Source organism: Stenella coeruleoalba, assembly GCF_951394435.1.
Source record: "Stenella coeruleoalba genome assembly, chromosome: 15".
In the NCBI taxonomy this organism is placed as follows: Eukaryota; Metazoa; Chordata; class Mammalia; order Artiodactyla; family Delphinidae; genus Stenella; species Stenella coeruleoalba.
In genome coordinates, this window is record NC_137161.1 from 13,259,916 (window position 1) to 13,281,782 (window position 21,867).

General features: G+C 49.1%; 1 protein-coding gene across 6 annotated transcripts in view; it reads left to right on the plus strand.

Annotated features, from left to right (window-relative positions):
- SULF2 (sulfatase 2) overlaps window positions 1–21,867 on the plus strand; it is a 149,270-nt gene that overhangs the window by 37,701 nt on the left and 89,702 nt on the right. For all 6 annotated transcript variants that reach the window (XM_079946487.1, XM_079946485.1, XM_079946484.1 and 3 more), the window contains exons 2-3: window positions 1,196–1,471; window positions 19,986–20,225. In XM_079946487.1, coding sequence (XP_079802613.1) covers window positions 1,297–1,471; window positions 19,986–20,225 — 415 coding nt within the window. In that variant the 5' untranslated portion in view covers window positions 1,196–1,296. The remainder of the gene's footprint in view (window positions 1–1,195; window positions 1,472–19,985; window positions 20,226–21,867) is intronic.

Sequence of the window (21,867 nt, forward strand, 5' to 3'; positions counted from 1 at the left end):
GATGATACAGGCATCACATCCCCCTGTGCGGAACCTGGGGTCCGTGATGAGTCCGCTGAGCTGTGGCTTGGGGTGGGGTGGGGTTCCCCATGACAGCAGGGGCAAATGGAGTCATTCAAGGTCACGGGAACGGTGACTCAGCCCGACTCCAGCGACCTTGGTTTCCTCCCAACACGTCTGCTTGCTTGCTTTTTCTTTCCTTTTAGACAAATGAGACCAAAAGTCTATATCTGGACAGGACTTGAAGGCTTATTTCCTCAGGAAGTAGAAAAATGACTGCAGAGAGCAAAGAGCAGAGTGAGATCTGAGACCCGCCTGAACCAAGATTAGCTGGCCCACCTTCCCCTCCCCTACCTTTGCTTGTGACCCCATCTGACCCGGGGTCAAGGGGGTGACCAAGGTTGCAGTGGAATGTGACAGTTCTTCTCCCTCAGCTTTTTAGCTCTCAGTTTTCTCTGTTGTCATTTTGTTTATTTTGCCACGTAAAACCAATACGAATAACTTGCCCAGTTACGGGGTCTGTTGATGGGGGGACCTTTGCGAGCGTCCCTGTTGGGTTGAGTTCTTATAACAGTCATGTATCCCCATTTTATTCGTGGGGATACTGAGGTTCCTCGCTGGCTTATCGATGCGGAGACCCAGCTGGTGAGTGACAGAGCCAGACCTGAAACAGAGTTGTCCAGCGCAAAGCATCAGCCTGGCTCGTCCAGACCCCTCCCCAAATCGCACGCTACCTGAGAGCTGGGGCTCCGTCCGCTCACCTCTGCATCCTCCGTGGGGCTGGCAGAGAACAGATGACCAGAAATGTCTGCTCCTCCAGACTGGGCTTTTTCCTTTCCTTTCACTGGGGGGCGATTTGTCTTGCATTGGTTGGATGGTTCAGAGACAGGCTGACTACCTGACTCGGGACTTGGGCTGCCACCAACGCATCCGGAGGATCGCTGGGTCCAAGAGAGGAGTTCTGTCTGCAGAAGTAGTCTCCGAAGGCTTTCCTGCCAGTCTATTCTCTGAGCCAGTTGCAGATACTTTCCTTGTAACTTTAGCCGAGTTGGGTTTTTGTTCTGCTGTAGCTGTCCCTGATCAAAGAAACTCTCACTGTCACTGCCAGAAGGCATCGTAGAAATCATTATGCAAGTCTGAGCAGTTGGGCAGCCTTTACAAAAAGATTGACCTGAATCTTTTCCTCTTACTTTAGATCCGTGAGTAGAGAGGGAGGAGAGAAAAGAAACAAATCCACAAAACACAGCTCCAGACTCCTGCATCCTGCCAGAAACAAGGGATCAGCGGGAGCGTAAAATGGCGCCCCCCGGTGTCCTGCTTTGCTTGCTCTCTGCAACTGTCTTCTCTCTCCTGGATGGAAGTGTGGCGTTCCTGTCCCACCACCGCCTGAAAGGCAGGTTTCAGAGGGACCGCAGAAACATCCGTCCCAACATCATCCTCGTGCTGACGGACGACCAGGATGTGGAGCTCGGTAAGACCCTGGCCGCTGGCAGGCGGTATCGACCAAACTCACGGTGCTGGGTCTCAGGATCCTGATGCAGGATGCTCGGGTAGACCCTGCAGGGTTCATGTCCAGTCGATTGAACCAAGTCCTGGGGTGGTCCCACACGCGTGAGTGCACAGCTGGGTCCTCGAGGTTAGGGGTCTCCAACCTTTTTCTAATGCGGGACCATTCCTAGATTCCTCCAAAGTCTTAAGGAGAAGAGATGTTAAGACCAATTCATTATTTCTGTCCAATTTCTATTGAGAACCTACTACATTCCAGGCAATATTCTAGGGCCTGGAACTTCAGTAGCGAGTCAGGCAGGCACAGTCTCTACTCTCTTGGAATGAGGGAGACAGATAATCAGAATCATTGCTAGTTCACATGGAAGATAATTTCAAGAAGGGAGAAATGCTCTGGGGTAACTGAAGAGGGTGCTGGATGCGGGGGAGGGATGGTCAGAGCTATTTTGGATTAGTTATCAGGGAGGGCCCCTCAGAGGAGGTGATATTTGAGCTGACGCTGAACAGAAAGAAGAAACCAGCCTGGGGCATGTGTGTGTCTGTGTGTGCGTCTGTGTGCGTCTGTCTGTCTGTGTGTGTGTGTGTGTGTGTGTGTGTGTGTGTGTGTGTGTGTACGTACCCCTGCTCCACCAATCTTAACAGGTTTGGGTGGGCTCAGCCTTCCTTGGTGGCATCTAGGGGAAGGGAAGGTGGGCCCTATCGCTGGTGACCCGACTCAATTCACAGGTTTGGTGCTTCAGGAGGGTGAGGGCAGCCTCCTCTCGTCCTGAGCTGCTTCCCCTCTTAGTGCTGTGGGCTCCAGGGAGAGCGGGTGAGGACAGGGGCCCTTGCCAAGATGTAGTTCATTTACACCGATGACAAGCTGGAAAAGGGCACCCTCCCTTTATCGCCCACGCAGCGTCCTCCCTGAGCCGTATCCTCGCTTCACTGTGTAAACCATCCTGGACTTCCTGCCCCTGCCAAGCAAGGCCCTGGGCTCCTCCACCCAGCTGGGCGTCTTCATTTACATGAGGCATTTCTCACCACATTTTCATTCGCCTGAGAAGAAGTCCCCATAAATGAGGCCTCCAGGAAGGAGGCCCCGAGAGTCAACCTCAGCTGGACCTTCTGTTCCCCAGGGTCAAACTCCACCTACATTTCCAGCTTACCTTTGGGGGTCTCTCTCAATGTCAGTCTTCTTTCTCCTTTTCTTGTGTCTTCTCCCCCTTCGCATTCACTGATTTTACTGGTTCCATTTCTCCACATTAAACCCTACACAGCGCTGCCCTAGAGGTGCATCTAGGGAGGCGAGCCACAAATGCAAATCACATAAGTAATTCTAAACCTTCTCTACTTTTTTAAAAATTAAGAAGAAACGGGGGAAATTAATTTTAAAGACATATTTTGCTGAACCCAATATATCCAAATTATTGTCATCTTAACATATAATCAATATAAAAAATCATTAATGAGATAGTTTACATTTTTTATATTGCTTTTACAATCTAGCATGTACGTTACACTTCGAGGACATCTCAGGACCAGCTACCTTTCAAGTGCTCAGTAACCGTTTATAGCTACCGTACTGGACAGCATACAAGCCCCTCTGCATTTTCCTTATCCTATAAGTTAGATTTCCCTTCTCATCATCAGTGATGATGATAGACATACTACTGGGTATTGTGAAGATCTGGGGAAAAGCCTTCCAAGCAGAGGGAACAGTGTGTGCAAAGGCCCTGAGGCAGGACCAAGGAGACAGATGTGGCTGGAGCCTGAGGAAGGGTCATAGCATGACCCTGGAGAGAAGGAAGGGAGCCAGATCTTGGAGGTTCTCCTGGGTTGTGGTAAAGAGTGCCAGTAGTGGACCAGGTGAGTGGTGGGCCTTTAGCCTCTGTCCACTATCGAAGGGCAACCGACTGTTGTTGGTCGCAACAAATTTAAAGGTTTACTGGAAAAGCCTCTGCAGCCAAACATAAGATTGCGGTGAAGATCCAACTGCAAGTCTGCACCCTTTTTGGATCCATTATTAAAAGTACGAATCAGTCTTTTAAGCACCAAGTAAAGGTGATTTCTGTACATCCGAGCCAGTCCTTATCATGATTTGTATTAATGAACGCAAGTATAGATGTTTCTCAGGGAATTTATCTGTGCAAAAAGAATTTGCAGCCAGGAAGCAGTCAAAGCCCAGGGCTTTTATTGACAGTTTGACACGTACGATACCTATCTCACAGGCAGCATTTAGAATGAGCCACATTCGATAGCCATGAGGAGCCTACAGAAAGTGTCCATAGGACTGTGAGTATTGTTTCTGGCAGAATTTTGCAAAGAGTGCTCAGAGGCAGCACCTGACCTCAGGGCACCTTGGTCTTGCCTCATGGGGCCCCTCAAGCTGTTTCCATCGTAGTTCTGCCTGGGGACCCCCCCGGACGTTTATTCATGCATTCAACAGATATTGATTAAGCATCTACTCTGTGCGGCGCACTGTGCCGGGAGCGGGAGATCTGGGGAAGGATCCCTCCAGCTGGAGAGAACAGGAAAGGCAAAGACAGTTAGAAATGAGCTTGGTGGGTTGGGACAGAAAGAATGCCTGTGAGCCAGGTGGAGTGACCCCGGGTATAAGTGGAGAGAGATGAGGCCAGGTCGTGCGGGACCTTGCAGCCATGGTGAGGGTTTTGAGTTTTATTCTTAGTGAAACAGACATGAGTGAAAATGGGCCTTGAGCAAAGGAGGGGCTGTGACCTGACTTAGGTTCCAGTAGGATCCCTCTGGCTGTTACGTTGAAATATATGACATTAGGGGGACAGGACCAGAACGGGGCAGGCGAGGATGGAAGCCTGGGCCAGGGCAAGAACAGTGGAACCCGGAAGACATGCATGAACGGGTTGGACGGGGGCTGTGGGTGGTGAGGAAACGAGGCGCATTAGTGGCGACTCCTAGGTCTTTGGCTGGAACCAGGTGAATGACTGAACAGGCACTCTTAGGAGCGCCGCATTTTTGCTGCAGCTGCGTGATCTAACTAAGCCTCGTGTCAGAATCTGATTGTAAGTTTGCACCTGTGACTCTCAAATAAAGCCAGCAGCATATGCAAATATAAGGAAAGGGCCGCCAGGTGTGATGAGGACGTGGGAGAGAGGAAAGCAGAGAAAACCAGGGCTAACTTACAACACCCAGATCCATCCTCTTCACTTTAGATGGAGAGACTGAGGCCCAGAGAAATGAAGTCACTCGTCCAAGGTCACACAGCTAGAACGTGGCTAAATGAGATTTGAACCCAGAGCCTGTGGTCTTAACCACTCCTCTGCTTAACCAGTCTCCTGGGATGGCTATTCACTTCTTTCCAGATTGGGAGTGTGTTTGTTAGTAGTTTCCACTATTACCAATACCGTTGCTGAGAATGTCTTTATACGTGCATCTTTGCATAGGTGAGCGAGGATTTCTGAAAGATAAATTCTGGGAAGTGGACGCAGTATGTTTGGATCCCTCGTGTTCGGTGGTATCTGTCACTTTCCCCCCGCAGCACTCGCACAGATCGGTACCTACAAGTCTTCCCTTCTGCGAAGGAGCCACAGCCCCTCCAACAGCATCTGGAGGAGGCTGTGCTTCTTTTAGGAGGTGAGGGAGGATGGCAAGGTGGTAGAGGGGGGAGGGGGGATTTTTATAAACCACCAGACAGACCCAGATCAATAATGCATGTTCCCCCGAAAGGCCAGCACATTATCTCACAGTCAGCAACAACTGGCACACAGAGGGTAGTCCTAAAAAATTTATCATCTGCTATTTTCTGCTCAGCCAGGCGGCAGTTCTGATGGTTCTTGGGGCTGGAGACTTCGCAACTAAGATGATTCCAGGCCTTTCTTCCGGTCCCGGGGCGGAGAACAGCCATCCATCCTAATTAGGGTCTGGATGAGAGAGCTGGTATGGGACACAGCACAGAAGAGGGGCTCTTCCTGTTTCCTAATTGTGAGGGGGGTGCATTTAACATGCCTCCCTGAGTTGTCATTTGAAAGTGTCCAGTGCCCAGGGGAACAGGTTCCAGGGCGTATTGGTCAGTAAGTGGCCTCCATTATTAATGTATTTTTCAGAGTGATTGGGAAAATCCCTGTGTTTGGATGACCCTTGGAGACCAGCAGGGTCTTGGCCACCCTCTTTACCAGGAGGGTAGAAGAGGGAGAAGAATACAGAAGCCAAGGTCTCGTTTGCATGTGTCCTTCAAATAGGCCTTGAAACCGGTGGACTCTGCCGGGTTTACTAGTTTAATTCAATCCAGGCAAACCCTTGGTGAGCCTCCAGGCCTGGAACAGGCTCTGAGACACCAAGATGAGTTGGACATGGTCCTTGCCTGGAGCAAGAGAGTATTTGCGACATCCCAGGACCGTCTGTTCTATGACTTGAACTGGACTTACCTTTTGAAGCTTAAGTATTATTTTAACAGGAAGCTTTAATTATGACTGTATATGAAACACTGGTATCTACTGGTTTTTCACTAGTGGATACTAGTGAAGGTCACTGCAAGACCAAGTCTAATGAGAACAGCAGTGTTTTCACCTCTCAGCAAGATGTTGCCTCCCCTGAGGCCGAGGCCTGGATGGCTTTGTTATAAAAGGTGATGGTTTCTTTTGCTGTGCAGAAGATTTGAAGTTTTATTAGGTCCCATTTGTTTATTTTTGGGTTTATTTCCATTTCTCTAGGAGGTGGGTCAAAAAGGATCTTGCTGTGATTTATGTCATGGAGTGTTCTGCCTATGTTTTCCTCTAGGAGTTTGATAGTGTCTGGCCTTACATTTAGGTCTTTAATCCATTTTGAGTTTATTTTTGTGTATGGTGTTAGGGAGTGTTCTAATTTCATTTTTTTTTTTTTTTTTTACAGAACTTATAATTTTATTTTAAAATTTTAACCATAATATGGGTAATTGTGAGAAAGATACTTAAGGTTTTTTATTTGCCCAACTTCCAAATAGTTCCTTATTCTTTATTTTCTAGTCTAGGCAGAGTTTTAATTTCCTTCTTAGCTGTTTACATTTTAAAAGCACGGTTAAGATTTACATCTTCAAGGGAAAGTACACAATTTTTCTCTTAAAAGTTTTGGAGCATGGACTTCCCTGGTGGTGCAGTGGTTGAGAGTCCGCCCGCCGATGCAGGGCACACGGGCTCGTGCTCCGGTCCGGGAAGATCCCACATGCCACGGAGCGGCTAGGCCCGTGAGCCACGGCCGCCGAGCCTGTGCGTCCAGAGCCTGTGCTCCGCAACGGGAGAGGCCACAGCAGTGAGAGACCCGCGTACCGCAAAAAAAAAAATTTTGGAGCATATTTGTCTATTAGCAGAAATCTAGGGTATTTACTATTTAAATTTTTCCTTCTATTTCTTAGGTGAAGTACAATTGTACTTCCAATGTCCTGATTTTTTTTAACAATATCTGCAAATGTCTGAGGGAAAATAGGAAAGAGTCTGAGTGGATTTTGAGTTGCTTTCAGAGTTATGCTTCTGTTTTTCTAAAGAGTCAACTTGTAAATCAAGAATTGCTAATTCCAACTCTTTCTTTGTCTGCATTTCTGTAAGTCATCTTCAAAGAATTGGATAGACTTTCCCATTATAATGTTTATGAGTGATTAGCCCATCTAACCACATTATTTGAATTTGCCTTTTTATTTTTTTTATTTTTTTTTAACATCTTTATTGGAGTATAATTGCTTTACAATGGTATGTTAGTTTCAGCTTCACAACAAAATGAATCAGTTATATATATACATATGTTCCCATATCTCCTCCCTCTTGCGTCTCCCTCCCTCCCACCCTCCCTATCCCACCCCTCCAGGCGGTCACAAAGCACCGAGCTGATCTCCCTGTGCTATGCGGCTGCTTCCCACTAGCTAGCTATTTTACGTCTGGTAGTGTATATATGTCCATGCCTCTTTCTCGCTTTGTCACTGTTTACCCTTCCCCCTCCCCATAGCCTCAAGTCCATTCTCTAGTAAGTCTGTGTCTTTATTCCTGTTTCACCCCTAGGTTTTTCATGACATTTTTTTTTCTTAAATTCCATATATATGTGTTAGCATACGGTATTTGTCTCTCTCTTTCTGACTTACTTCACTCTGTATGACAGACTCTAGGTCTATCCACCTCATTACAAATAGCTCAATTTCGTTTCTTTTTATGACTGAGTAATATTCCATTGTATATATGTGCCACATCTTCTTTATCCATTCATCGGATGATGGACACTTAGGTTGTTTCCATCTCTGGGCTATTGTAAATAGAGCTGCAATGAACATTTTGGTACATGACTCTTTTTGAATTATGGTTTTCTCAGGGTATATGCCCAGTAGTGGGATTGCTGGGTCATATGGTAGTTCTATTTTTAGTTTTTTAAGGAACCTCCATACTGTTCTCCATAGTGGCTGTATCAATTTACATTCCCACCAACAGTGTAAGAGTGTTCCCTTTTCTCCACACCCTCTCCAGCATTTATTGTTTCTAGATTTTTTGATGATGGCCATTCTGACTGGTGTGAGATGATATCTCATTGTAGTTTTGGTTTGCATTTCTCTAATAGTGATGTTGAGCAGCTTTTCATGTGCTTCTTGGCCATCTGTATATCTTCTTTGGAGAAATGTCTATTTAGGTCTTCTGCCCATTTTTGGATTGGGTTGTTTGTTTTTTTGTTATTGAGCTGCATGAGCTGCTTATAAATTTTGGAGATTAATCCTTTGTCAGTTGCTTCATTTGAAAATATTTTCTCCCATTCTGAGGGTTGTCTTTTGGTCTTGTTTATGGTTTCCTTTGCTGCACAAAAGCTTTTAAGTTTCATTAGGTCCCATTTGTTTACTTTTGTTTTTATTTCCATTTCTCTAGGAGGTGGGTCAAAAAGGACCTTGCTGTGACTTATGTCATAGAGTGTCCTGCCTATGTTTTCCTCTAAGAGTTTGATAGTTTCTGGCCTTACATTTAGGTCTTTAATCCATTTTGAGCTTATTTTTGTGTATGGTGTTAGGGAGTGATCTAATCTCATACTTTTACATGTAGCTGTCCAGTTTTCCCAGCACCACTTATTGAAGAGGCTGTCTTTTCTCCACTGTATATTCTTGCCTCCTTTATCGAAGATAAGGTGACCATATATACAATGGAATATTACTCAGCCATAAAAAGAAACCAAATTGAGGTATTTGTAGTGAGGTGGATGGATCTAGAGTCTGTCATACAGAGTGAAGTAAGTCAGAAAGAGAAAAATACCGTATGCTAACACATATATATGGAATCTAAGAAAGAAAAAAAAAAGGTCATGAAGAACCTAGGGGTAAGACGGGAATAAAGACACAGACCTACTAGAGAATGGACTTGAGGACCGGGGAGGGGGAAGGGTAAGCTAGGAGGAAGTGAGAGAGTGGCATGGACATATATACACTACCAAACGTAAAATAGATAGCTAGTGGGAAGCAGCCACATAGCACAGGGAGATGAGGGAGATCAGTTCGGTGCTTTGTGGCCACCTAGATGGGTGGGTTAGGGAGGGTGGGAGGGAGAGGCAAGAGGGAGGAGATATGGGGATATGTGTATATGTATAGCTGATTCACTTTGTTATAAAGCAGAAACTAACACACCATTGTAAAGCAATTATACTCCAATAAAGGTGTTAAAAAAAAAAAAAAAAAGGTGATGGGCAGTTTTGAGAGAGGCGTTAAAGGTGAAGCAGCCCCTCCCTGAGACTCTCTCCTGGACATAATCAACAGGATGGAGACTAGAAAAGGAAAGGACTTTCTCGAGTGTGAGTCACGGGCTTTGAACGTTGGGGCCACGCTTATGTAACTGCCACCTGGCAGTAACTCTTGTGTCTGAGGGTTAAGGAGACCCTGTTGGTCTCCAAGGGTCATCCAAACACAGAGATTTTCCCAATCGCTCTGAAAAATATATTAAAAAGAAAGGAAGGGAAGTCAGCAAGGAGGGGAGGGGAAAGGGAGGGTTGTGATTTTATGTAGGGCGGCCTCACTGAGAAAGGGAAATTTAGGCAAAGAAGGTAAGGGAATGAGTCAAGGAACCTCCCCCAGGAAGAGCATTCCAGGCAGAGGGAACAGTGAATGCAAAGGCCCTGAAGCAGAAGCAGCCCCAGCAGGCTCCCAGAGCAGCAGGTGGCCCACAGTGGCAGAGCAGCGTGAGCAAAAGAGACGGGAAGAGATGAGGTCTGAGAGGCAATGGCGGGGGTGGGGGGTGGGGGAGGGGGATCATGCAGGGCCTTTGAACCGGAGGGAGGACTGTGGCTTTCTAAATGAGATGGACACGAGCAAGGACATTGACATCACCTGACTTACGTGTTAATAAGACTCCTTTGGCTATTTTATGGAGAATAGATTGAAGAGATATAATAGGAGAAGTGAGGGGTCTACTGCAATGGTCCAAGCACAAGATGATGGTGGTTCAGACCAGAGTGGAAAAAGTAGTCAGACGCTGCCCAGAGTTAGAGGGTGGAGCTGATAAGATGTGCTCATGGATCTGTTGTGGAGTGGGAGAGAAGAGTCCAGAATAACTCCAAGGTTTTGGTCGGAACAACTGCAAGGAGGGATTTTCTGTTTACAGACATGGGGAAGAGCTATGGTCTGGAGCTCAGTCCTGGACCTGGTAAGTTGCAGATGCCTACGAAAAGCCAAGAGGAGCTGTCCAAGGCAGCCAGCCTTCAGAGACAGGAGCTCAGGGGGGAGGCCCAGGCCTGGATGGGCCTGGAGTGGGGGAGGGTGGGAATTATATGCAGATTGTGAGCCTGTTTGTGCTTTCCTGGGTCGGAGACCCTCACTGGGTTCTCAGAGGGGCCTGTGATCCTGCAAACGGCAGCCTTCAGCCTGGAGGGCTGTCTTGTAGGAGAGGCTGGCTCTTGCGAGAGAGGCTCAGGGGGGCTTCTGGCCAGGCATTTGTTTGCCTCTTTCCATCTGTGAACACGAGGAAACCACACCCTGTGCTGCAGCCTGATATCCAGAAACCAATTCTAAATTGCAGGCTTGGGTGCTCTGCAGGGGCCAAATGGCTGGAAGCCCAGGATAGTGTGCCCAGATTCCGGACGCCAGATCGGTGGTAACTTCCAGTGTAGCCTCTCTGAGATACCAAGTCCTGACATTCCTGCCGCTGCTCACTGGAGTTAGAAAAACATGTAGATGCAGGTTATCTCAGGAAGAAGAGAGGCTCACGTGGACCCACCCTGGTGTTCAACTTGCCAGGCACATTCCTGCAACGTTTTTTCTTTTTAATTCAGCAACACTTAGGAATCACTTAAGTTCTGGAAGCTAAGTGTGTCAGCATTCGGTTTGGCTGCCTGTATAAGAAATTATAACAGTGGCTTAAACAAGACAGGGTTTTGCTGCTTACTCACATAAAAACGTCTGGAAGTTGGCAGTTCAGGGCCAGCCTGGTGGCTTCAAGGTTATGAGGGACCCAAGCTCCTTCTCTACTTTTGTATTCTACTATGCTTACTGTGTGGCTTCCATCTTTAAGGTCACCTTCATCATTCAGAATAGCTGCTGGAGCTCCAGCTATCACAGCCACATTCCAGGCAGCAAGGAGGAGGAGGAAGCAGAAAGGGCAAAAAGGATGGACCTTCAAGTTAAGTCAGCTCCCTTTAAGAACCGCATCCCAAACATCACCTACAACACGGACAGAACTTATTTAATTAGCCACACAATCTCAGCAGGAAATACAAGACACATTCAAACTTGAGTTATTCAAGGAGGGTTTAACTTTTTTGCTAAGGTATGAGCAAGTGTGGGGAAATCACTAGTGATAGTGCAGCACGCAAGGCTAGTTAGTAACAGTGGGGTCATCCCCACTCCAAGACCAAGAGGGTGAGGGCAGCAAATGATACTGGAAACTCATGACACAGGGCCATTCAGTAGGAGCTGTCACCCTCTGTTGACACCACAGGGAGCAAGATGGAGGAATCCATACCCGAACCTCAGTTCTTCCTTTTGCTGATCTCCTGCCAGGACCCCCCGTTAGCCAAACCTAGTCCAAAGCCAGAGTATAAAGCCACTTGTGGATACAGCCCATCCAGGTCAGCTCCCTGGGCTGGAGAACGAGGCAGACAGTGGATCTGGAAGGTTAAAGGAAGGACCACTCCCACATGTAGCTACAAGAGAGTCTGGGAAATGCGGTTTCCTAGCTGGGTGTGTTGAAGATTAAAATCAGGGCGTGTTAATAAGGAAGAAGGGGAAACAGTTATTGGTGGGCAACCTGGGGTCTCAGCCACACCAGAGATCAGGAGCAAGGGTACCCCGAAGGGGCAGCGCCCCCAGCAGGGGGTGTGTGGTTAAATGATGGGCACCACGAGGTGGTATAGGACACACATGCTTCCCCACCGAGCTCACGGCCCCCACCCCCGGCCTGTCCTGGTCAAGGCTCTGTACCAGCCTTTACCCAAACCCACACCCCCTCTTCGCTCCCTTAAAGCCTGGGCTCTGTGGGTCTCCAGGCCACGGTGTTACTTTGCGAGTTTACTTAGCTGGTCAGTTCAGCTGGAGTAGAATCAGCTACCGGTTGCAAACCCAGTGCCTGCAGGGCCAGGCTGGTACCACAGATGAGGGAAGTGGCCCTGATGGGGGCCATGCAGAACCGGAGGGGAGCCCTTCTGAAGCCAGCCTTTGCTACTCAGATCCACCCACCTGTGGGCCCATCAAGCCCAGATCTGTGTATTTTCATGCAAAGCCTGAAATCAGGATTGATGTGAAATCTCCCAAATAAAAGTTAGCAATTAATTCCGATTTTTAAACACTTCTGAGCAGACCTAAATCCAACACACGCAGAAAAGAGTCTGTCCAAAGGCGCTTGATTTGCGAGCCCTGTGTTACACCATATATAGTTGGGAGCTACTGTAATTTAAATTTTTTAAAGCTAACATGTTTTGAGTCCTTTCTGTATGCCAAGCATTGAACTAAAGGCTTTGCATATATTTTTCTCAGTTAAAATTCTGCAATAGTCTAGGTAAGAAAAAGCCATGGTTAAACATAGATTTAAGTCAAGACCCTGGGTTTGCTAACCGTGTCTCATCTCCCACTACTTCCCAAGGAGGGTCCGACATCACAGACTCCAATTATTTACCTATAATTTGAAGAAAACAAACATCAGAAAACATCATCTCTTTAGTTATCCATCAAAACCAATGCCTCCTATGTAATGCCACCCAAGTTGGGGGCCGCAGGACTTTGTCTCGGGGCGGGGGTGGCACGTAGGGTGCATCTTCTCCTAGTTGACACAGAGCTCTAGGACAGAAAGTAGATGTGAGCCACCCAAGTCCCAGGAATGGCCAAAATTGGGTCATATTTTGAATCTTGAGAGCCCCCAGCACCTGCTAAGTCCCCAAAGATAGCAGTTGCCCTGACCCAAACCTTTAGGAGAGCACATTAAATCAGCATCTCCCAAAATGCCTTTTTAGGACACAGGCCGTGCACGAAATCATCTTGTGTGACAGGTCGACAAACATTGATTTTACTACTTACAAACTTCTTTCGATGTGCACCCAAAAAAAAATCTAAGTAGCACATCAAATCCAGAATTTCACATAGTTACCTGGGTGGAGATGAAAGTTTATTTTTTTAAAGTCACATTAGAGAAAAATATCAAATCAAATAAATAGTAGCCCAGGTGGTACACTGAGAGCCCCCCGCAAAAGCAATCAGAAAGGGGACGGGCGGATGAGTACGTGGAGGAAGCACCGTGTTTCTGGCAGGTGGGTGGTTTGGGCACCAGAATTTAAATCGCCATCATAGGGGGGCGGTGAGGCCTCCGCAGTCTACTAGAGTCACCGAGGAAGGTGTCAGGGTGACCTCACCCTGGCCCAGGGAGGGCGGAAGGTTTGATCACGGAAAGAAGCCAGGTCTGTTTTTGTCTGCATGTCCCCAGGCTTGTGTTGGACGACAGAAGTTTTGGTTGGCTGGCCTTTTTCTTTCTGTGTGGCCTGGTCTTCCGGGCCCTTCCCTCCCCTCAGAGCTGTCCATCTGCATTAGGTCTGTGCTGGGCAAGGAGATTAGATCATATGTTTTCCTGCTCCAGATGTGGATTTATCGAGCCTCGTCAACGTGGCAGCTTTAATAAAACAGGTTACGGTCCCCAAGGGGAGGCTTAACACGTCGTGCTGCTTACGCACAGGTGCGGCTGTCATTTCAGGGCACTGTTAAATTGTGCCTTAATAGTGGATTGACACAGCTCCCCTTCAGCCGGCTTATTTGGGCCGGGGTGAGCACCCCGAGCAGACAGGTGCGGGGAACTGCTGGCAAGAGTGGACCATCATTCATTTGCCTTGCAATAAGGAGGATGGCGGTGCAAGGGCTCTGAGACCCTGATTTGGAGCCCATTAAAAGAAAGAAACGGTTCCTCCGGCAGTTTGCCTTTGGCCAAGGCAGCATTCGAGGCTGCTGACTGCAGGTGAATTATTCACCAGGGGGCGGCCCCCTTGCCTTCCAGAAGGGTCTGACAGGTCGGGTGGATGGCCAACTTTGTCCTTTCTGCAGTCTCTGGAGCCTGCGCAGGGCCAAGTCCTCACTACCAGCTGCTTCCTTCTTTCTCTTCAGTCTGTGAACAGCAGTCAAAGGCTTGATTCTGCCTGGAGCGCCCTAGATTCATGCTTTCGAGCAATATTTATTGAACACCTACTATGTGCCGGGCACTGTTCTAGGCTTCAGGGCTGTGAGGTGTGGTCAGTGGCCCTAGCTCTCATGGCTGTGACATCTAGGGCTGCAGGGGGGTGACCAGCAAGATAAATATGTAAATGTGCCAAAGTGTATAACGTGTTAGAGCAACACGTGCAGAGTTGAAAATGTAAAACAAGGAAGAGAATGTGAAATATTGGGCAGGGGAGTAAAATTGTGGATGTGGTGGGCGGGGCAGGCCTCACTAAGAAGAGAACTTTTATTCTTCTAATTGAAGTATAGTTGCTGTACCGTAGTAAGTTACAGGCATAGTAGGTAGTGATTTGCAGTTTTTAGAGGTTATACTCCATCTACAGTCATTGTGAAACGTGAGCTGTATTTCCCCGCGTTGTACAATATATCCTTGTAGTTTATTTTATACCTAATAGTTTGTACCTCTCAATCCCCTACCCGTATGTCCCCCCTCCCCCCAAGAAGAGACCTTTTGAGTAGAGACAAGAAGGGGGTGAGGGCACGGACCCTGGAGGTGCTGGGGAAAGGCGTTCCCAGCGGGAGGAACAGCACGGGCAAAGGCTCTGAGGCGGGAGCGAGGCTGCCGTGGCTGCGGAGACGGGGTGCGGAAGGGGGCCTGGAGCCCGCAGGGCCTGCGGACAACCGCGGGGACTCTGCTCTCCGAGCGGGTGGGAACCACGGAGACTGCCGAGGAGAGGAGGCTTTCTGGCTACTCCTCGGGGAATAAACGGCCGGAGTCCAGGCAGGAAGCAGCTGACCTAATTCAGAGGAAAGAGGATGACCGCTGCCCGGCGAGGAGGCGACAGGACTCTGAGTCTCGATGTTCTTTGAAGAAAGAACACCAGGCTTTGCTGATGGAGTGGATGTGGGAACAGACAGCTGGGACCAAGGAGTAGCCAAGATCATCGCCTGTGTCGCTGGAGGAGAGGGGAGGGGCTCAGGGTACACCCGAGGTGTCTCTTAGCCAGTAACGTCACCGGGTAGACAGTTGCAGGTTGTGCCAAACGCCAGCCATCCCCTCACCTTGCCACCTCGCCACCTGTACTGCTATTTACTTTTTTTAAACAGACGTGATTGTTTTTTAAGAACAGGATTCCACTGCCCTAAATGAGAGAAGCTAGCATCGCTTGCCCTAAGTCAAAGGAAATTAAATCGGGCAATCCAGTATAAGCTAACACAGCTGCCCTCCCAGAGCTCCAGCCGGGTGGCCGGGGCTCTTCCTGTTGAAATAGGAGGCGTGAGGGTGTTAAGGACGTGACCACGTGACCGCAGCCACCCGAGACTTTCTCCTGGAGTTGATCAGAAAGAGTGAACGGGAATCACTTTCCCACCGCTGGGGTCCCTGGCATTTGGCGATGTGACCCTGTGCCAGTCTCACTGGTGTGCCAGCTAAAGTCACCTCTGGGATGATGAGGGGACCTGATAGTCCAGGGGACGATTCTGAGCCTCATGGAAGCCGAGAGTTGACCAAGTGTGTGGGGACCTCTGTGCCCTTCCTGGGTTCATTATCACCACCTCCTGCGTGCTATAAACTGGACGTTTCCTGAACGTGACACCCAGCGTCCACCTCTGCTGTCAGACAAGCTTGGGCTGGAGTCCTCACATCCCACTTCCCCAGCTCTGTGGCTGTGACCAGTCATTTAACTCCTGTGCTCAGTTCCCTCTTCTGTTAAATGGTTTGTTGGGAGGATTAAGTAACACGATGCACATTGTGTGCCCAGCACAGTGCATACGGCAAACATTCAGCCAGTGACAGTCACCACATTAATGGTAATGATTGTTATTGACGTGGAACACTGCCCTCTACCCCAGGGACAAGTCGGAGCTGTCTCAACAGCTAAGTTATATTAAGAGTGGCCAAACCAGGGCGTTCAGGGACCAGGCAGGTAATGTGAATGGGCAAAGTTGGTGTAAGACTATAGAGAGGGCTGGGGAGTGTGGCACAGTAGAGTGCACATCATCTGGTGCTTTTTAAAGTGAAATTTTTTAAATCCACTGCACACGACACACACACACACACACACACACACACACACACGCGTGCATATCATGGACACAAACCAGCGTGGGCTCCTGAATTATATGGAAACGGAAAGAGTGAGATAATTTTTTTTGTTAATTTAGCAGATATTTGCTGAGCAGTCACTATGTACCAGGCACTGTTCTGGGCTTGGGAGGACAACAGTGAACAAAGTAAGCCTAGATCTCTGCCCCCGTGGAGCTGTCCGGTGGGATCAGTGGGCAACATGCAAATAAGAGAACTGTCCGAGGGCAGTAAGTGCTGGGGAGCAAGTGAAACAGGGAGGGGGTGTAGGGGTGCTGGAAGGAGGGGCGGCAGGTTCAGTGTGAGGCCAGGGAAGACCTCTCAGATATGTGACCTTTTTTTTTTTATTGGAGTATAATTGCTTTACAATGTTGTGTTAGTTTCTGCTGTACAACAAAGGGAATCAGCTCTACGTATGCGTATATCCCCTCCCTCTTGGACCTCCCTCCCACCCCACCCCCATCCCACCCATTACATCATCACAGAGCCGAGCTGAGCTCCCTGGGCTAGGCAGCAGGTTCCCGCTAGCTATCTATTTGACACCTGGTAGCATATATATGTAAACCCTAACCTCGCAATACATCCACCCTCCCCTTCCCCCTCTGTGTCCACCCGTCCATTCTCTACATCTGCGTGTCTATTTCTCCCTGCAAATAGGTTCATCTGTACCATTTTTCTAGATTCCACATATAAATGGAATCAGATATGTGACATTTGATGCATAACCTGAAGGAGGCTGGAAGGATGCACCCCAGCGCCAGTGGGGCCCGGGGCTCTGCTGGACCCTGAGGCCGCGGCCCGCTCCCTCTGCAGGTTCTGATGAGTTCGCACCAGCTGGTGGAGGGCGGCGTTGGAAAGCTCACCTCCTCCATCCCCTCCAGAGGGAGACTTCACACCTGGTAGAAACCCTCTAATTGCCACCAGTTACAGGTGGGACCCTTGGGGACTTCTCAGGAGGGCATGTGACCTTGACAACAGATGTTCATGTAGTTCCAGGCCTGACGATTCCTGTTGAGACAAAAAGCCGGTTCTTTCCTCTATCCACTGGGCTGACCTCGGCCAAGAGCCTCAGGGAACACAGCTGGCTCCCGGTGGGCGTCCCTTATAAAACTGCCTCAGCACTGGGCTCGAAAGGGCAGGCTTCGCTCTGTTTCCTTCGGTCGTTCAGTGAGATGTTACAGAGCATCATCTGTTTATTCCTGGGGGTAGGGTGGACAGTGCCCTGGATCACCCAGAACTCTCAGTGCAGAAGCAAAGGCAGGTCATAAACAAGTGAACTTGTAAAGGAGACTGTTTCAGAAGGACAGAAATGCTAAGAACAAACAGACATTGGTATGATAGCAAGTAAACAGGGGGCTCCTTCTGATGGGGAGGTCGGCCAGGCCTTGTTGAGGAGGTGAGCTCTACGTTGAGATCTGAATGATGGGACAAGCCAGCAAAGTGAAGTGTCGGAGAGGGAGTCCCAGGCAGAGGCAAGAGCAAGTGCAAAGATCCTGGGGCAGGGATGAGCTTGGAGCCCTTGAGAAACAAAGAAGAAGCCAGTGTAGCCAGGGGAGCAAGGGAGAGGGAAGAGATGAGGTCAAAGAAACACGGGAGGTAGGTTGGCAGGGAGGGCCGGTCTGGAAGGGTCTTAGGCCACAGTAAGGAATTGGGGTTTTCTTCTGAGTGTGATGGGAAGCTGCCAGGTGGTTTGAAACAGTGAAGAAATATGATCTATGTTTGCCTCAGGGAAGCTCTAGCTGTTTCCTTCCCTGTTTGGTGGAAAGATGGGATAAAAGAATCATGTAAATCTCCATTTCACTCTTAGCCTTTAGGGACAGGGTGCCAAGGGGGGTCTGATTTGTTGTTTTCAGGTCACTAGGGGGTGAGCTAGTTGGTGAATTGGGATCAGCAGCTCTCTGGCAAGAACTTCAAATGCCTGGTAGACCCTGGATTGGTTTCCTACTGCTGTCCTAACAGATTGCCGTCAACCAGGTGGCTTAAAACAACAGAAATTTGCTCCCTCACGATTGTGGAGACAGAAGTGTGAAATTAAGGCGTTGGCAGGGCTCTGATTCCTGCAAAGGCGCAGGCGTGAATCCTTCTCGGTTCACCCAGCTCCTGGAGGCCCAAGGAGCTCGTTGGCTTGTGGCAGCATCCCTCCAGTCTCTGCCTCCATCTTCACATGGCCTTCCCCTCCGTGTCTGTGTGTCTTCTTCCTTCTGTCTCTTGGAAGGACACTTGTCCTTGGATTTAGGGCCCACCCAGGTAATCCACAGCGATGTCACCTCAGGATCCTTTAGTACCTCTGCGAAGACCCTTGGCCAAATTAGGTCCTATTCACAGGTGCCAGGACTTGGGACAGGGGCTTATCTTTGGAGGGTGGACCATCATTCAACCCACTATAGACCCTAAGAACTGCAAGGAAAAGAAAAAAACAGAGGATGGCCTTAGAAGGAAAAGAAAAAGGATTTCCATTGAATATTTCTGTTCAACCTACTAAGTATCTGGGTACCAGCCATGGTATACGATTTCACATCCATTCTTCACACATTTATTGAGTACCTACTGTGTGTCACACACTGTAGGGGCATTGGGGATTTGGCTCTGAGCAAGGCACGCAGTCTTTGAGCTCCTGGAGCCCTCAGTGGAGCAGGCAGTGTGCAGGCACCGGCAGACAGTAGGGTTTCTACACAAATTCCTTTCCTTCCTATACCTTGCTCTGCTCACAGCTTCATTGAAAAACAAGAATAGGCATGAGTGAAATCACCATACCTAGTGGTTTATCATTAAGTCCTAATAATACATGCGTGATAAGAGTTCAAGGGAATCAGAAGCCAGAAGCCAAAAAAAAAAAAAAAAAGGGCTTCCCTGGTGGCACAGTGGTTGAGAATCCATCTGCCAGCGCAGGGGACACGGGTTTCAGCCCTGGTCCGGGAAGATCCCACATGCCACGGAGCAACTAAGACCGTGCACCACAACTACTGAGCCTGCGCCCTAGAGCCCGTGAACCACAACTACTGAAGTCCACGCACCTAGACCCCGTGCTCAGCAACAAAGACAAGCCGCCACAATGAGAAGCCTGCGCACTGCAACGCTCGCCACAGCTAGAGAAAGCCCGCCACAGCAACAAAGAGCCTACGCAGCCAAAACTAAATACATAAATAAATCTATTTTTAAAAAAAGAGCCATGAGAAGAGGTGCGACTGTACTGATGGGTCAGATCTGGGGGGGCGGGGAGATGGGAAGTGGGTTCCAAGCTGGAAGGACCATGTGGACAAAGGCGACGACAGTGGGTTATGACTGATGCAGACCATGTCCGCTGAGAAGTATTCGGAGAGAAGGTGGAGGGGGGAGGGGTTGCCAGGTTGACGTGATCGGATTTCATTAAGACGGAACAATTCTTGGGGAAGTTCCAGATGAAACAAAGTATAATCTTCTCTCTGTTTACATAGTGGTTGCTTTCCAAAAAAAAAAGTCAGCATATATTAATACCCTGCAAAAAAAAGATGTTCTGTTTATGCAAGACAAGAGTTCTTTACTAGGCTCGGATAACTTATAAGCAGGTTTTTACCTACCCGCCCCCATGAATGTCTAGTGGAACTGGGGACCCAGGGTACTTCCTCATTGCACAGGACCATCCAATTGTGCATTGCTGGCCGCTGCCCAGAAATGCCAGGGGTGCCCCCCAATCTGTCCCTGGAGATCTCCAACATACACTCCCCTCCCCCGGGATGGGGGTGCTGCCCTGTTGAGGACCACTCAGAACCCACCTCTAATTGTTTGGTGCCCGACTGGGACGCACTCGTTGGAAAACTGGCTCACATGTCACTTCCGCTCCGGTTGCAGGTTCCATGCAGGTGATGAACAAGACACGGCGCATCATGGAGCAGGGCGGGGCGCACTTTGTCAACGCCTTCGTGACCACGCCCATGTGCTGCCCCTCGCGCTCCTCCATCCTCACCGGGAAGTACGTCCACAACCACAACACCTACACCAACAATGAGAACTGCTCCTCGCCCTCCTGGCAGTCGCAGCACGAGAGCCGCACCTTCGCCGTGTACCTCAACAGCACGGGCTACCGGACAGGTGAGGGAGCCAGGCGGCCACGGGCGGGCACACGAGTGGGCTGGGGACCGCCGACGTGGTACCCGCTGTCCTGCCTCGGACCACTGTCTTTCCCACTGTGGTCCCTGTACTGCGAGGGGTCCCTGTAGTGCGTGAACAGCTTTCTTTTCATTTAAAAGTTGTGCATTGACTTCCAGATGTGTTCGAAAAATACAGATTTATTCGCCTACGGGAGTGATAGAAAGTGACCATTCCAAAGGAATTTGAGTTAAAAAAAAGAAAGTGAGTCTATTTAAAATATGAAATCTACTACAGAGAGGCCTTGAAGTACTCGGGCAGGAGTATGAGTTCTCTGTGAATTGTGCTGTTTAAGTCGTTGGGGGACTAGTTCGTTAATTTGAGGCCATCAGCATGGAACAAGCTTCCAGAACATTGGGGCGGGGGATGGAGAGGAGTGTACGTGGGGCCTGTGGCCACTCTACAGACGGCAAGGGACTGTTCGTCTACACTTGATCGTCTACACCGCCCAAGGTGCTCCATCCCTCCTGCAGCTGGTGCCCGCAGTGTTGGTTGCATCCGGGGTGTAGAGCGAGCAAGGTGTCCTGTCTCTTCATCCTGCAGGAGGTACTTTCGTGCGTTCTGAAGACTCACCTGCCAGGCTGGTTGCGTGAGGCAGAGGGACAATTACAGTCACTTATCTGCAGCACGGCTGCAAAGTCCTTCAGACTCAATGAAACTTGCTCTAATTTAGAAAAATAAACGCTCCTCACCTTGGGTAAGGAGCCAAGGCAGTTGTGAAATCAGATACTGTGGCTTGAACGTTGTAACCCTGGGAAGTCGTGTTCAAGTGACAAGGGGCTTGTTTGGGTAGGAGTGACATGAGAGAAGGACGGATACCTCCCTGAGCTGGGTTCAGGGCACTGAAGCCGTCCTGGAAGCTGGGCAGCTGCCCCTCACGTACACGGTGTGGCTGGCGTGGGCACATCGGGGTGAGGAGCGCGCCGGTGAGGTGTGTCGTCTTGCAGACTGTTTCCACTGCCAGAATCACCCAGCGGGCAGGCCCCGCTGAGAGAACTAGGAAGGCCTCGGTCCTATACACATGACCCTGTTGGTTCCGGGATCTCTGCAGAAAGCCACATGGCTCAGAGTTTACCCCAGGCCACCACCCATCTGGTTGCAGAGACCTGGATATAGATGGAGGAAGCAGGACAGACCAGGGCACCTACTGAAAAGGGGCATCTGCCACTCAGGTCCAGGTAATTATAGCCATTCGTGCTCAGGGTTGCCAACCTTCAAATATTTCTAATCTGAATTCTTGGCCAAAATCTGATTTTAAAGCATGTTGGCAAAACTCAGTTTGTTTTGTTTTGTTTTGTTTTGTTAATACACAGTGTGGACCCACAGAGAAAACATGTCTGAGGGCTGTGAGACCCACTTTTAGAACCTCTAGCTGAAAGGTCTGTGTAGAAACCTTTAGCTTTGGATGCCAAAGGAACAGTAAGGACCCTAAAAGTGTACTCATCCACCCCCCACATCTGACAGCTAGGGCAGCTGCAGCCCAGAAAAGAGACTTGCTCATAGTCGTAAGAGCAGGTGCTTGTGGCGTCATCAAAATGGAAACCAAGACCGTAGGACTTCAAAGGGAGCATGGATGTTGTTACAT